The following is a 16,252-nucleotide window of genomic DNA, read 5'->3' on the forward strand; positions in this document are numbered from 1 at the left end:
AACGTTTATATAAATAAATGTATTGCAGTAACTAAATGTGACCACTGCAGGGCAGTAAACATTCATCACTGAACACTCACTTCTGGTGAAACCTTTCAAAATAAAACATTCTAATATGATATATTTTATCCACAGCCAAGATTGTAAATTCACAATATTATTTATTTGCATAGCTACAATGAGTTACATGGTGATTGACAGAATAGTGTATAATAATACAGATGCAACTGATGTTAACAATAAAATGACAATGGAGAGACATCTGAAAAAAGAGAATTTAAATAAATATTTCTATTAAGTATATATATTAACATGTGTAACTGATCCAATCTGATAATACAGGAAATAAGGAGGCAGACTGACAGTAGATGCAAGCATTTATTCAAGGCAATGGCAGTGGCAGGGATTGTACAAACTAAAAATGTTTTTTGGCCATCCAAAAATGTATAAAATACAGTGGCTGTTTAATATCAGTTGATATGTCCCACTTATTACACTAAAATACAATTTGTTTACCTTGAAACAGAGCATGTTGTTTGATGTCCAGATGCACATTTCCTCCTCACATCCCAGTGTCGGACAGATTTGTTTGGATGTTTACGCCTGCACTTTTCAAGCGGATAAAAGTTATTTCATAATAAATAAATGCTTTCATTGAATACATTTTTTCTTCAACAGACCACACAAAGAATAAAGCTTTAAAAAATCATTCAATTTGCTATCTACAAAACTTAAAGGTGCATTTTTTTAACATGTGCATATCTGCTTTATTTTTTAAAATAAAACAATGAAGACAGATTGATTTTGTTTTTCTGATTTGACAACAAATTGTTGCTGGTTACATGGACACAACTGACCATCTCAGTGCCAATTAGATCTATTTTTTAAAATTCAAGTAGCTTCCAGTGTGCATGGCCGATTTAATATATTTCCTAACCTTTAGATATTCATATTTCATATTTACAAAATGACCTCTGAGGCCGTTCTGACAAAATAAATTTGGTCGATGTAAGCAGTGCAGGAGATAGCATCATATATGATTAAGGAATAATATATGATAATATTACTTTGGAAAATAATAAATAAAAACTTTTTTTTCTCTGAATGCCACATAATTAAATGTAAAACAGAAATGAATGTTTGTGCTTAGGAGGGAAATCAAAACATTTGACAGTTTTTTCTCATATAGTGCATACTCAATAAGACAGCTACTCTGGCATTGTCAGGCAGTATTAGTTAAGGTAAGATACATGTCACATTCATTCTACTACAAATGTAATGGATACTACAGTACTGTTTAAAGTCAGAATGAGATCAGTTCACTGTGTGGGAGTTAAAGCTAAAGCTGGGAGTTAGATATTCAGTGAAGAAACACACACTGCAGTCCAGTTTAATAAGTAGAAGACGTAATAAAACAAGTCTTTTCTCGGACGCATTCACGACATTCAGAGGAGTAAAGAAACGCTCACAAACAGGAAGGAGGACTCGTCTACTTTCAAAACTCGTGTCTGTGATACATGTCTGGATCGTAGTATTTGGTGACCACCACTCTGTTGGCAAACTTGCGGCCGGTGAGAGCTTGCATGGCTTTCTGACAGTCTGCTGCGGAAACATATTCCACAAAGATCTGGAGAGAAAAACAGGCAGGTCCCGAAAAGATATGAAAAGAAGAGAAGAATCCAGATTAATTAATTTACTGCACACTCAAACTTGTTTAATGAGTTGTAAACTGAACGATTTACCTGTACCGTCATGAAACATGCTTGTGTTAAGATTGACATTTTGAACCACCTGTATAAAAATTGACATTTTATTGTTTGAAAATGGCTCTCAATACACCCTCAGTTGTTTAAGCGGCAACCTCTGAGCCTGACCAGTGAAGCCAATGTGTATGTGGCTTAAACCTGCATTCTTTCCAATGGTCAACAGGGCGAGACACTGCTGGTTGCAGAAAAAAAATTCAGTTTGTATACAAGTCAATAAGGGGCCGGGGCTGCAGGGACAGCTGGCTCAGCACAGTATTCCAGATGGACTGGTGAATTGAGAGCTTCTTCTTCACCACAATGGTCCAGTACAACACCAGTATCACAACACCAAACCACCTGTCCATCTCACGCTCCATTCAAGACCCAGAGATACTTGAACTCTTTCACTTTGGGCAGTACCCCACCCAGAGGGGGCAGTCCACCGTTTGCCAGCAGAGAATCATGGCCTCAGACTTGGAGGATTTTATTTCATTTCCTTAAAAAAAGTTAATAGTGGATCCCTTTTATTTTGAGAAGAGCTCTATCACTTTAGGTTTAAATGAATGTTTAGCCTCACAACGACTGTTTTTTGTGTTTAGTCTAGCAGAACTCTGACAACATATTCCACCATGTTTTAGTAGTTTGAATGTTATAAGCAAAGAACTATAGTGAGAGGGGAGTTTGAGAGTTCATTTTGATGAAGGAGTGAACAAAGACTGAGCTTTCCCAGACCAGAATGAGACAACCAGAAATCTGTGTGCTGGCTTTGTGATGCTATTTAATCTTAACAGGGAATAAGTGTTTTTTGGAGTAAATGATGTCTGAGCTTTTACCTTCCCACAGCCGGGGACTTCCACCCCGTCGACCGGTCGGGGGATCTCGATGGACCGGACGCTGCCGTACTTGCAGCACTCCTCTCGGATATCTTCCAGGATCTCCTCGTAGTCCTCGTCGTCCACCAGCTCCTCAGGCATCACCATGTTGAGAAGGCACAGCACCTCCGTGGGCATGCCCGAGTTCTGCAGCCGCTGCAGCCCGGGGACCTGCAGCGTCACTGGGGTCTCTATGATGGAGGTCTGAGGGCCGAGGAAGAGTCGTACACGTCAGCTTCAGTTTGTTTTTTCACAAATAAGATCCAGACTCTCAGCATCAGTCTCAAAACAAATATATTTCCCACAAAGCCGGCTGCTTCCTGCCCCCCCCCCCCGTTACTGTATCTGTGGCATTCCTGCCGAGGATCAACATGTTGGAAATAATTCTTCCGCTGACCTCTCACTCCCACCATCTGCCACCAAGAGTCTTTATATTGTTGAAATATACAAGCTGCAGAGATTGTTTTGTTTTGTTTGCAGTTTTATTCAAAAAGTCAATTTTAGCAGCACATATAACATGCAACAGTTTGCAAAAATACAGGTAAAAATAATGAATTTAATGGTAGCTGAACTCCATTTAGCTGCTTGTTTCATGGCCCAGGGATGATGCATTAGGGTGGAATATTTTTCATGTGGTTTATGAAAACATTGCCTTTTAGAAATATATCACATTTTCTATGGATTTATAACCAGAAATTAAGTCCGATTTGAATTTAATAAACATATATTTTGAGAGAATAAATGGAGAATAACGATGTCCTGGGGACAACTGCTGCGCCTGCTTTTTCTTTGTATTTACTGCCTCTGCCAAAATGCATTTATACTCGGAGCAGAGCACTGTCACTGATACATTTCATCACATTTGTGTTGATTGGTGGAAAGCGTGTGTAATTCTGACACCGAGCAGCTGCTTCTGTTAAACATGCTAAATTAGCATTAGATGAAGCCTCAGATAGCCAACCGTGCAGTTACCAAACAACAACTTGACACCCCTACTTCCCGCTGTTATTTTTCACTGGAACAGGAACTAATTTAATTAAGAAATCACAGGAAATACCAGGATGCTATTTTTCTGTTTTTTTCCTACTTTGATCTTTTAAGGGATAGTTCAGGATTTTAGACATTTGTAGAACAAGTTGTATGAAATATTTGAAAGTAGCAAAGTAGATGCAAAGCTATCAGTTTACTTTCTGAGCTCAGGTATCGGACTTCTGGCCGGTTCTGATCGTATAATAGACAAGAGAGAAGCTGGCAGGGTCACGAAACTACGTGTACACTAAAAGCTGAGCCAGAACTCCAATACCAGAGCTTCGAAGACAAACTGATAGCTTTGCATCCACTACACTACTAGTAGGTATTTCATACAACTTTAATGTCCAAAAACCATATCTGTCCCTTTAAGGAAACGAAAGGCACTCACAGGGTTGGCGTTTTTAGCTCCCACACTCGCTCTTTGGACTATCAGCTTTTTGTCGCCCAGTTGCATCCCATTGAGCCCGGCGACTGCCTGACAGAGAAAACACACACAAACAGACCTCAAAGTAACAAACAGCTGACAATCTCAACACACAGAAACTACACAAACAATCACTACCTGATCAGTGGCGCTGACGTCTACGTATTCACAAAAGGCGTAACCTTTTGACAGTGACGTGGCACTGTCCTTCACAAGATTGAACGCTTTGAGAGGCCCGAACGACGTCAAGAGCTCCTTCACCTGCAAAGACGAGTCGGAGGGCAAATTATGAGACTGATAATTCACAGTGAACATGCAGAATGTGAATTCTAAATGTCCATCTGACACCTAAAATCATCACATCACAGTCTATTTCACAACATGGAAACAAAATGTATGCAGTTAAACAGAATCTGCTCTGGTCTTTTGTGCATTTTGTATTTTACAGAGTTTGAACTGGTATAAAAAGAAGAAAGAAGAGATAGAAGTGCAGAAAGTGTTTGTTTTTTTAGGGTTTAGGGAAGACGTGAAGAGCTGATGATGAGCTACATCTGGGGAACTACAAAGTATTATTCTGATATAGTTATAAATTGATATTTTTCCGAAAAACTGAGCAGTAAATGGTGCAAGTTAAATACAAAAAAGATCTTATTAGTTATTGTATTTTGCTAGATACAGGCAAATTACATCACAACAGTTTGTTTTCTTACCTTTACATTAAAGAAAACACCACCACCATCAACAACAACAACATCCCCAAGCCTTAATAATCAGACCTTAACCCCCTCCTAAAAATCCCCGGGTCCTAAACGCGCTCCAAAAGCATGATGGGAGACAGAAAGTAGCCAGTAAGGGAGCCTGCGGGCTGGGAGTGTATCCGTGTGAGGACCAGAATGTCTTACTTGCCTTGTGTTACATGTTGGCATGGCAGCAGTAGATGAGTACTACTGAACAAATTATGAGCGCAGACTTAACGATCTTACAGGCCCCTAGCTGGGGACAAAGTGGGGGAACAAAAATGAAAGAGCTGTGAGTATCAACGCAGTGGCAAGTGACTGCAAGTATTAAAAAAATAAATAAATAAGTCAGTGAATAATATATACATCAGGCTACATGTGCTCTGTGAGTAAATGAGACAGAATTTAAGTTAAATTCACAGTGTAACAGAGAAAGTTTCCACCTGAGAGCAAAGATGGAGCTCTGACACTGTTTTAGTATTGGACTCAGTTATGAGTGAAGGCTAATTATGGGCAAATATTTGCTTTAACTTTTGATATTCTCAAAGAAAAAGTCCACCCATAGATTTATGTTCATATATAACAGATTTATAGGATTATTCAATTTTTTTTATTACAGATTTATTTTTTTTATTCAAATTTATTTTTTGTGAACAGAACCAACAAAAATAATATTTTTTTCTCATAGAACAGTCAATGTAGGCAAAGTTTATGTTATGTTTTTACCAGAATCACTGTATTTGACCAGCAGATAAAATTATCAGTTGGAAAATATGCCAAATAAATAAATAAATCCATTAAATGTATAATGTGCACAAGTTGTCGAGTTGTTTTTTTGGTAAACACAGAGAATTCAATTGATAATTTTTCTGCAGGTCAGCGCTTTTTCAAAATAAAAGATCCTGGTTTCTTAAAGTGGGCTTTTTCTTTGACGATATTGACTAAACTGAATCAGACGCCTCATTCAGGCCTGAATATCACACAGAAATAAATACATATCAGTTAATCAGCCTCTTGTGTAAATATGCTGGACTTTGCTTACCTTTCTTTAATCAGTATGCTTAACATGAGAAAGGTATAAGCAGTTTACTTCGTCACAAAAAGTCTTCGTATAATAATCATACAAGAGTAATGACATTTTATGATTAATGTTTGTTTAATATCTGAAAATATATTTTATTAAAACCTCTGATTATCTGTTGAAGTTGTCCATTGTGATTGCTTTAAAATATCAGATTTATATTCACAAATACAACTTATTAAATATGAGACTATTTATGTTTTCACTATGTTGTGTTTTTGTTGTTAACTTTGTTATTTTTTTGTCTCTTTGGGCTCACGTTCTGTGCCTCTAAGAAGAGTTCTTTTTTCTCTCTACCACAACACAGTTTTTGATTTTTTCAGAATTGTAAAGATTTTTGTGCATGTTTAAAGTGTGACAAAAAATCCTCAGCAAGTGAGAGAAAAATGAGGAAACATGAGTGCACCTGTTCAGTCTGTTTCAGTGAAATACCTGGTCATCGTTCAGGTAGTTCGGCAGGCCTCCTATAAACAGTTTGTGGGGGGAATCGGGGACGACTGTGGAGACGACACCTGCACAGAACAAAACAACCTTTATTATTATTATATCCCATAACAGAACACGTCTATGATGAATTACTTAGTAACATACCTGGGACGTGGAAAGCGGGCTGCTCTGAGATTCCAGGTAACGGCCGATAGTCGTGAGGTCGTCTGATCTTCAGCGACTGACCCTGAAAAATGATTCCATCGAACGCCATCGCCTGCGTCGTCTCGTCCACAGACCGAAACTGGAAACAAAGAGCTTTTTGAGACTTCTGCTTTCCAAACAACCAACATCTGAGCATCTGCACATCTGATATGTATTTTCTTATAATCAAATAATGTGTAAACAGTACAAGCAACATTTAATATGTCTGAATAATGTGTAAATTAGTTTATTGATGCTTTTTTTCTTTTTTATATAAGACCAAGATACATATCAATTAAAACATTTAACCCATGTGCATCTGTTACGGTTGGAGGTGTGTTGTGTTTGTTTTTCTTTTGTTTTCTTGTAGTAGTTTTGTGTTCGCTGTATATAAATAAATTATGTTTTTCTTTAACTCAGCTTGCCTGGTTTTCCCTTGTTTTTTTTAAATACAACATCAATGGTTACTCCCGAACCTCAATTTGGGACGTAACAGCATCCCTTTAAAAAAAACGTTTGGCTGATGTCCTCAGAGGACAAAAATGTAAAAAAAAATTGCCATAAAATTATTAATATTAGTATAGTGTTAGTATTTATATTATTTTCTACTTTCACGATTTTTAACCAACATCAGTCCTGATCATAACTACAAAATATTTACCAATTAGCAGAAATAACACATAACCCATTAAATGCCAGTTTGTTTACATAATGTCACTCTTGTTATTTTAAACTACATGCTTAGGGATTTTTTTAACACAGTCTTGAATAAGTCAATAATTTACTATACTGGTAATTTTGATTCAGTGCTCCAGCAGTAACAATTCTAGTAGGAACCAGGAAAATAATGTGCATTTGCCACAAAGGGCAAAGACAAGAAAACGGCTCAACCTGCCTGAAAATAGTAAAAACTACAATTTTGAAGGCAGGGCTTTGACTGAAGGTCTAATATAATATAAGGCAAGATTTTTTGCTGTAATGGGATCAAACATCAAGGTTTAATGGGTTTCAATGGGACATTTTAGTCATTAAGGGTCTGGTTGTTTGTATTTTAGACACATAGTTTATTATTGGAGTTGAGGTTCAACTTCTAAAATCGGACAAAAAATCCCCAAAAACCTGACACCCAAAATAAATGCCATATGCATCAACACAACCAAAATGATCAACCAATTAAAAAGCAAAAAATGTTTCTAGTGATACACAGAGGGTAAACCATCTCTGGACAAAAAGAGTGTTTATCCCAAATCTTCAAACTATTTCTTAAGGGACAGACTGTGGATATAATAATAGATTTTCAGCACGTACCTCTAGGAAAGCAAAGTTTTTGTCCTGATTAATCTGCACAGCGAGTACAGGGTTGCTCGGAGCTTGTGAAAGTCCTGCGAGTCTCATCTGAGCGTTGAAGAACTCGGCCATGGACTCCTGAGGAGGAAGACAACAAACAGCATGGCTGGAAAACAACACGGACATTATCAGAGTTTTATATAAAAGATTACAGAACAAAAAGGAAGTCAAAGAAAAGAGAGAGACTCTACCTCCGTCACTCCAAAGGGAATATTTCCAACATAGAGGCGTCTGGCTTGTCTCGTCATCTGACTGCCGACGATGGGCACTTGTGTCGGCGCTGCAGCCACTCCGGTGGTTGTTGACGTTGCCAGCAGAGCTATTGTTGGTATCTGCCCGGCCGCTGAAGGAGAGAAAACATGACAAACTTCACCTTAAAACTCCACTCTGTTATTCCTACAGAAAAACTGCAATGACTCATTTCAGGATGATTCACTTGAACCTCTGTAATGTCTGTGAACATTAAAAAAGGCTTGTTAGGCTGAAGGAGGTAAGTCTATTTCTACCTCCAGTCCAGTCTCAAGATATTGTTGTGATATTCGTGACTCATCGGTTTCAGTTTGAAGGCAAACGTAATGTTTCCGAAATCAATTGCAGCAGCTCATCTTGCAGCTGTTTCAGGAGATTCTTTGTCTGCCTAACTGCACTCGAAAAAAAGTGATTTTTAAAGATAAAACTGCTTTATTCATATTTTTAATTTCAATTTTAATCAAATGGTACATTTGTTTGGAGAAAAGGAGACCTCTGTGGATAATTTGGCTCACAGTAAAAACCTGAATAAAATCTGAATAACAAATTAATGGAGATTGTGGGAATCCAAACCAAGAGAAACTGACTGCAGTGAAAGCAATGATTCAACACTACTTCACAACATCATCAAACTACCCTATTTGTTATTGTTTTGATAGCCAGACCCCTAGCAGCACAAAATTACATATTGTCTCTACTTTTAGTTATGGTTTATTTTCTCCACAAAAAACAACAAAAAATACACAAAAACCTCCTTAAATATTGATTAAGTGCTGACACATCTTACAAATTGGGTTCGTCCGATATGGATAAAATAATTGAGCACAATCCATGTGTGTATATTATTTGATCTATTTTCATTTATTATTTTATTTTTGTGGAAAATCAATTAAGACATAACCTGACAGAACAAAGTATTTGTAGCTAAACAAAAAAAAATTAGATTCTCAGGCAAGTTCTGATTTATAAAGAGCATATTTTAAAATTTATATAATTTATAGACATTTATAGATGATATTTATCAGGAATAATCCTTTGGAAGTATAAGTCACTCTCAGTCTAAAAAATATGTGTCACGTGTGTGTGTTCAGATTTGAATTATGGCTCCACAAAGGAGTAAGAATTTGGGCAATTTTGGTAATATTTTTATCACCTCCAAAATCTAATTAGTAAAACCTTGCATATTTGTGCAAAATTTGAAGAAATTCCCTCAAGGCGTTTCTGAGATATTGCGTTCTCAAGAGTGGGACGGACATAAGGTCACAGTGACCTTGACCTCTGACCTCCAAAATCGAATCAGCTTGCACAGACGCACAACCCCAAAACACAACAATAACAACAAACATGAATGCTCTTTGCAGGTGTAGGTCTGCAAAAAGAGTCAATAATAAATACCTTGCATAGCTTTATATTGCATTGGTGTGATGTGTTCAAAGCCCGGAGGAGGCACATCCCAATATTTGCAGGTCCTTTTCTTCCTTGTTCGCCTCGGAGAGTGGCTGCAGAGAAACGACAACATAAAACAAACTCAAACACTTTGTTTACACATTGAAATGAATATGCAACCAGTTCTTTAAAATAGCTCTCAAACCCCAACACTCAGCAGCAAACAGCAGACAGACAGACAGAGAGAGAGAGAGGGTGGAGATAGTGCAGACGGATATTTCCCTCAGGAGTTGGTGGAGACCAAAAACTTAGTTAAGAGCAACTCAATAGTGGACTTACATTTACCCTGGGGGCTGTGGGGTTTACACAGTGATGGAGGAATTATTCAAATCCTTTACTTAAAGGCATACTATGCAGAAATCAGTTGCTTACTCTTTGTAAACACAAACATTAAACGCTCTTACAGGCTCATATAAGTGAATGCCACCCCCAAACTCAAAGGAGGTGGCATAGTTGGCAAAGTTTCGCCTCACTCTATTTGCATTGTTTTTTTTAACCCTGTGTCCGATATTTTTTGTAGCTATGTGACCAAAGGGTGATGCCCAGAAATGTCCTGAACAGAACAAAATAGCTCTGCAAACACACTTAAAAGGCTGCGCACTTGAACAAATAATTTTAATAAATATTAAACATGATTGTACATTATTATACATTATACATTGTTGATATTCTAGAAATTAAAACTGAAAAAAAATAAAGCTGATAATATTTAGCGAAATAAATATCAGTACTGTGTTCAGCATGAGTCAATTGCTGGCCATTTAAATAATTTAGCAAGCATCATTTCCTGCATTAAATATTGTGTAAAAAAAGTTATTGGACAAAACAAACCCTGATCCCGATAGATACCGATATGTCTGTGAGAGGCCAATAATTAGATAGACAATAATATCGTCCAGGCTCTAGTTTTGAATGCAAAAATCTTAATTTGTAAAGTTACTGAGGGTGCAGATGTAGTGGAGTAGAAGTAGAATGTGCTATGGAAAAAAAGTCTCAATAAAAGTAAAGGTACCCTTTTATTTGCACTTCAGTACAGTACTTGAGTAAATGTACTTCCACCACTGGATTAACAATGTGTTTTTGCTGCCCACGAATTAGCCAAAATTGCAGGTTTACAGTCTTTATTGCAGTCTATGGTTCTGACCTACAGTCTAGGGTTCTGACCTACAGTATATGGTTCTGACCTACAGTCTAGGGTTCTGTCCAACAGTCTAGGGTTCTGACCTAAAGTCTATGGTTCTGACCTATAGTATATGGTTCAGACCTAAAGTCTAGGGTTCTGTCCTACAGTCTATGGTTCTGACCTACAGTCTAGGGTTCTGTCCAACAGTCTATGGTTCTGACCTACAGTCTGTGGTTCTGACCTACAGTCTAGGGTTCTAACCTACAGTCTAGGGTTCTGACCAACAGTCTAGGGTTCTGACCTACAGTCTAGGGTTCTAACCTACAGTCTAGGGTTCTGACCAACAGTCTAGGGTTCTGAGCTACAGTCTAGGGTTCTGAGCTACAGTCTATGGTTCTGACCTACAGTCTAGGGTTCTGACCTACAGTCTAGGGTTCTGACCAACAGTCTAGGGTTCTGACCTACAGTCTAGGGTTCTGACCTACAGTCTATGGTTCTGACCTATAGTCTATGGTTCTGAGCTACAGTCTAGGGTTCTGACCTACAGTATATGGTTCTGACCTAAAGTCTAGGGTTCTGTCCTACAGTCTATGGTTCTGACCTACAGTCTAGGGTTCTAACCTACAGTCTAGGGTTCTGACCTACAGTATATGGTTCTGACCTACAGTATATGGTTCTGACCTGTGCTTCTTGTGGTCCCGGGAGGAGCTTCGGCGGTCCCGGCTCTTGTGGTCTCTGCTGCGGCTTCTCTTCTCCCGGCTGCGGCTCCCTCGGTCTTTGCTCCAGCTGCGGTGTTTGTCCCCTCGGGCGGGAGATCCACTACGACTCCTCTTTTTGTGTCTTTCTCTTTCTCTCTCTGTGCAGCAGAAAGCAGAAATTACTATATATATAGTCCACAATTATAAATAATAATAGATGTAGAAGAGCTGCAAAGGTGGACAAAGATAGGCAACTATTTTGATAACAAATTGTTAATATTAATATTATTTTTTACATTTTGTAAATGTAATATATTCTGGGTTGAACTTTTGCGTATGTTAAACTTAGACTTTACATAGAAAAAAATGACAAAATTATATAAATATAAAATATATGTACTTTTTTTATAAATTCATCAATTAATTACTTATCAACAAAATAATCTGCATATTTATCAAAAATATATAAATAACCATAAAATGCAGTCTTGACGTTTAGTATTATTGCATTTTTCATAGTCTTTACTGGCAATTTTAATATTATCCAAATAATTTCTGCATTATTAACTGGTAAATATATAATTTCTGTATCTGTTTTTTTCTTTTTATTTATGAAATGACCTTGAAATGACCCCTCCTATAATTACTGTACCTGGACTTATTTCATGCACTGACTGCAGGTAATTACATTTTTCTAAAAAACAATTATTCCGCAAAGTCAAATAAAGCAGAAAAGTCACCCCCCTGTATTAATAACCCTCCTGTGTGGAGTGGAGAAAGACCACAGCATCATATTTCTTTGAGAAATCTGACAGATTAATGTGGCTGTTCTTCTTGGCAAAAGGAGAACGTCAGGTAGAACATGACTTAAGACCTTTTAAGAAATCGATAAGAGGTACTCCTTGTTTCTGTACAGATCTGATCCGGCCGGGCAGCTCCACGCTGATTACACATCAAGTTTTAGATTTGGTAGGGTTCTTTTTCTTATTTTCTATTTTCTCTTTGTGTCTGGAAACCCTTCTTTTTATGTGTAACATGTTAATGTCTCACCTCATCGTACTTCAGTTTATAATTTCTTTCCAATATCAGCTAGTTCAACAATAATTTTCTCAACTAATAGATTATTTGTTTGGACTTCAAAATGTCAAAAAAAAAAAAAAACAACTGTGAAGAAATCCCCATATAATTTTATATCCTCAATTTTATGTCTTATTTTATATAGGTATAAATAAGTAATAGTCCTAAATGTCAAAGACACTGTATTTATTTTCCATCACATAAAATATATAAATGTCTAAATCTATTATCAAGTAGTTGCCAATTGCCAATTATTAACTGATCAATTAATGGAGTAATCGATACAGGAGTTTAATTCATCTGGAGTAATCAATAAAGGAGTTGCATTTATCTGCTCAGTGTTTTGTCATGATTTTGAAGCATTGTGAAACTTTGCTTTGTTTTAAAGATGTGCTACACAAGTCAAGATTATGCATATTGTCACACTGTTAAAATAATAGCCTAAGTCATTTTTTGTCAAAATTGTTTTTTTTGCCTAAATCATCTCCTCATGAAGCCGGCCACCTATGGTAAAATCACCTACATCCTCAGTTGATCAGCTCATGTGATTTTACCCCTTTAAGATCATCACTTCTTTGACAATTTGCCACATTCATAGGCATCAGATAAGAACCCAGCAAAGAAGAGCTAGATGGAGATTGTTTAGTTATCAGTTTAGTTTATCAGTGTTTTATTGTTGATACTAATATTGGTAACACTTTACTCTAAGGTGTCTACATAAGAGTAACATGAGCGTGTCATAAACATGACATGGGATGTGTCATGAACATTAATGACACTTTGAAGTAACATTAATGCTCATGATACTTGTCATGTCATGTTTCTGACAGGCTTGTGTGACTCTTATGTAGACACCTTCAAAATAAAGTGTTACCATATCTTGCTTAAATCACAAAGGCATGTTCAAAAATTGCCTAAGTCATTTATTTCTCTTAAGTTACATAATTCAAACAGTGTTATTACTATGACAACAGCCATCCTTTTTGAGTGAAATGATCAATAAATGTTTTTTGTGTTTCCTGCAAAACTTGAAAAATGAGTTAGGCGATTATTTTAACAGTGTGGCGATATGCATATGATGATTGTTATTATTATTTAAATAATAATTATCATTGTTATTTTTGTTTTCAGGGGAAAACCAATCAGTTGTGATATTTGTATTAATTTAATAATGTATGTGTTTGCAGCAATTAATAATGCATGCCGTATCAAAAAGTCCGTTATAATGATTCACAAAAATGACATTTAAAGTCAATTTTATCCGTATGCGCCTTTCCAAGGGAGAATAACAATTTAAAATGTGTAATTTTTTAATGTAGTTTTGGGTGTGTGTGTGTGTGTGTGTCTCACCGGTACCAGACTCCGTTCAGGGATCTGTGTAAGATTAATCAGCGGCTGTAAAGATGCGATAGGATGAGGATGAGATAACCGGCACCGTTAAACTAAATGTCAATTCAGCTCAGATAAATCAGCTGAGTCATGTTGTGGAAAACTACACGCTGAAGTTGGTGTCAGGTCGATTAATTCATTCATAAAACAACCTGGGGAGCTAACGTTACGCACTATGCTAGCTTCAGGACCAAACTGGGGCACAGACGGACCGTTAACACTCACCCTGACGGTTCTCGCTCAGCTGCTTCTCAAATTCCTCGAAATCCGACATTTTACCGGCTCTCCCGGTGTATAAAAATATATCAGGTCTGTGTTGTCTGAAGGGACCAATAGACCAACCGGCCGGCGGTGTGTCAGTGCAGCAAAAACCACCGAAATCTGCCCGGTGTCAAGACCGAGGCATCTTATGTATACTGCATCCGGTTTCACCTTCAAAATAAAACCACCCAGATTAAGAAATTATGTTTCTTATTTATGTATTAATTATTTAATTATTTATTTATACTAAGCAATTACACAGTTAAATTAGTTAATTAGTTAAATTAGGTTAATTTGGGGATTGAGATGATTAAGATATTCTGCAAAATATTATAAAGACTGATTAAAATATGCACTGGTTAAAAAAGTATTTATATATTTATAAGAAGCAATACCACAGTATAGAAATACTCTGTTATCCATATCCAAAACACAGGATTCATGTGCAAAGATATTTACTTTATATCTATTTTCCTGAATCATTTTTGCACACTTTGTCAAGCTAAGTATGAACCTAAAGAAATTCAGTTTACTGTCATGTATGACAAAAAGGCAAAAAAAACAAACAACCAAAATGGTACATCCAAGGAGCTAAAACCCAGAAACTGTTTTGCAATTACGTTTTAAAAATGGCTGAAGTGATGATTGCATTGGCAGAAATAGTTGCAGATTTGACAACTGCAATCTTGCAAGTGACATATTTGTATGCTTTTATTATGGTGATGTCAACATCCGCTGACACTATTATTGTTATAAACTTGATTAACAGAATTTTCGAGCACTTAATTTACACACACACACACACACACACACACACACACACACACACACACACACACACACACACACACACACACACACACAAACACACACACTGTTTGAATTCACTTCAATTCGATTTAAAACTTAGTCAATCAATAAGTCAGGATCAATCAACTATAATGAGAAATTGTAGTTGATTGGTCCTGAAAGTCAGATTATGGTGAACTAACCAGCATTATTAACTATAAAAAAAAAAATAAACATTACATTTTTTTTATTAAAAATGTCACAAATTGATTTGATAAAATCAGTAATGTATGCTCATTATTAGTTGTTGTGCAGTTAAGTAACTTAAAATAAAATAAATAGCATGAGCATCAGAGCATATCGGACAAAATATACCTCAATAAGATAGATACCAATATGTCTGTGATTGGCCAATATCGGTCTGTGTGGGGGGTACATGTGCTTGATTTAATAAGCCATACATTAAAAAACACATATTATGTATCTATGTTAAGCTCTCAGATTTAATTATTTTTTCATTTATTTATTAAGAAGAAATAAAGTTATTCTCTACCACTCCCCATCCTCACGGCCGTGTCCCCCACAGAGGACAAATTAATGAATTAACACTTTTTTATTGCCTTAAAATAAAAATGAAGTTACAAACACACTTCATTTATAGGACATTTTCGGCCCACACATCTCACCCTGAACACCAAAGCCCTCACTCTACTGCTGCTTAATGTATAGATCCTTTTAAAATGCATGATTCATAGAGTTTGCTTTTATTCTTGAGTCTATTTTGCACCATATGTTCATGACTCTGTGTGTTTCTTGTATAAATAATCTCTTCAACTAACATTATGTTAGAAATGTGGTCTATAAGAAGCCCTACAGCCCCTCTCCCTCCCTCCCTCCCTCCCTCGCTCTCTGCTGTCACTCTAAACATAACATGTCGACAACATACGTGGAAAATAGCTGACTCAGCTGTGCTGCTATTAAAAGAGCTCAAATCCCAAAGTATTTCTCTGGGGCAGCTTCGCAGGCCGGCGTGTCGTAGGAGCGCTGTGTGTGAGGCTGCAGCTCCTCAGGACACGCAGAAACACCCAGAGATCACCTGCAGAGGCCTCGGAGCTGCTGCTTCACTTGTGGAAACATCGAGGTCAGTGAGACTTTAATCTGTCAGACTGCAGAGCCAGGACACGTTTTAACACTTCTTACTTATTATTTAACTCTATGCAGCTTCTGCAAAGAATAAAAACTCTGTTTCTCTCTTAAGGTTTATGTGTTTTTTGACTGGTGTGGAATAATGTAGCTCATGCTCTCCGAGTCTTTGTGAGATATGGTTTCTATTTCTGTGGCAGTTTATATTT

General features: G+C 36.9%; 1 protein-coding gene across 1 annotated transcript; it reads right to left on the reverse strand.

Moving 5' to 3' along the window:
* Positions 1 to 136: 136 nt before the first annotated feature.
* Positions 137 to 14,228, reverse strand: LOC131983942 (splicing factor U2AF 65 kDa subunit-like). The gene is made up of 11 exons (XM_059348786.1): positions 14,076 to 14,228; positions 11,368 to 11,542; positions 9,513 to 9,616; positions 8,060 to 8,211; positions 7,830 to 7,946; positions 6,483 to 6,621; positions 6,324 to 6,403; positions 4,212 to 4,334; positions 4,038 to 4,124; positions 2,579 to 2,821; positions 137 to 1,627 (listed from the first exon to the last, which is right to left on the reverse strand). The coding sequence occupies exons 1-11, from the start codon at positions 14,122 to 14,124 to the stop codon at positions 1,496 to 1,498; spliced, it is 1,401 nt and encodes a 466-aa protein (XP_059204769.1). The 5' UTR covers positions 14,125 to 14,228; the 3' UTR covers positions 137 to 1,495.
* Between the last annotated feature and the right edge of the window lie 2,024 nt (positions 14,229 to 16,252).

This window comes from Centropristis striata, chromosome 13 (assembly GCF_030273125.1).
Source record: "Centropristis striata isolate RG_2023a ecotype Rhode Island chromosome 13, C.striata_1.0, whole genome shotgun sequence".
Classification (NCBI taxonomy): domain Eukaryota; kingdom Metazoa; phylum Chordata; class Actinopteri; order Perciformes; family Serranidae; genus Centropristis; species Centropristis striata.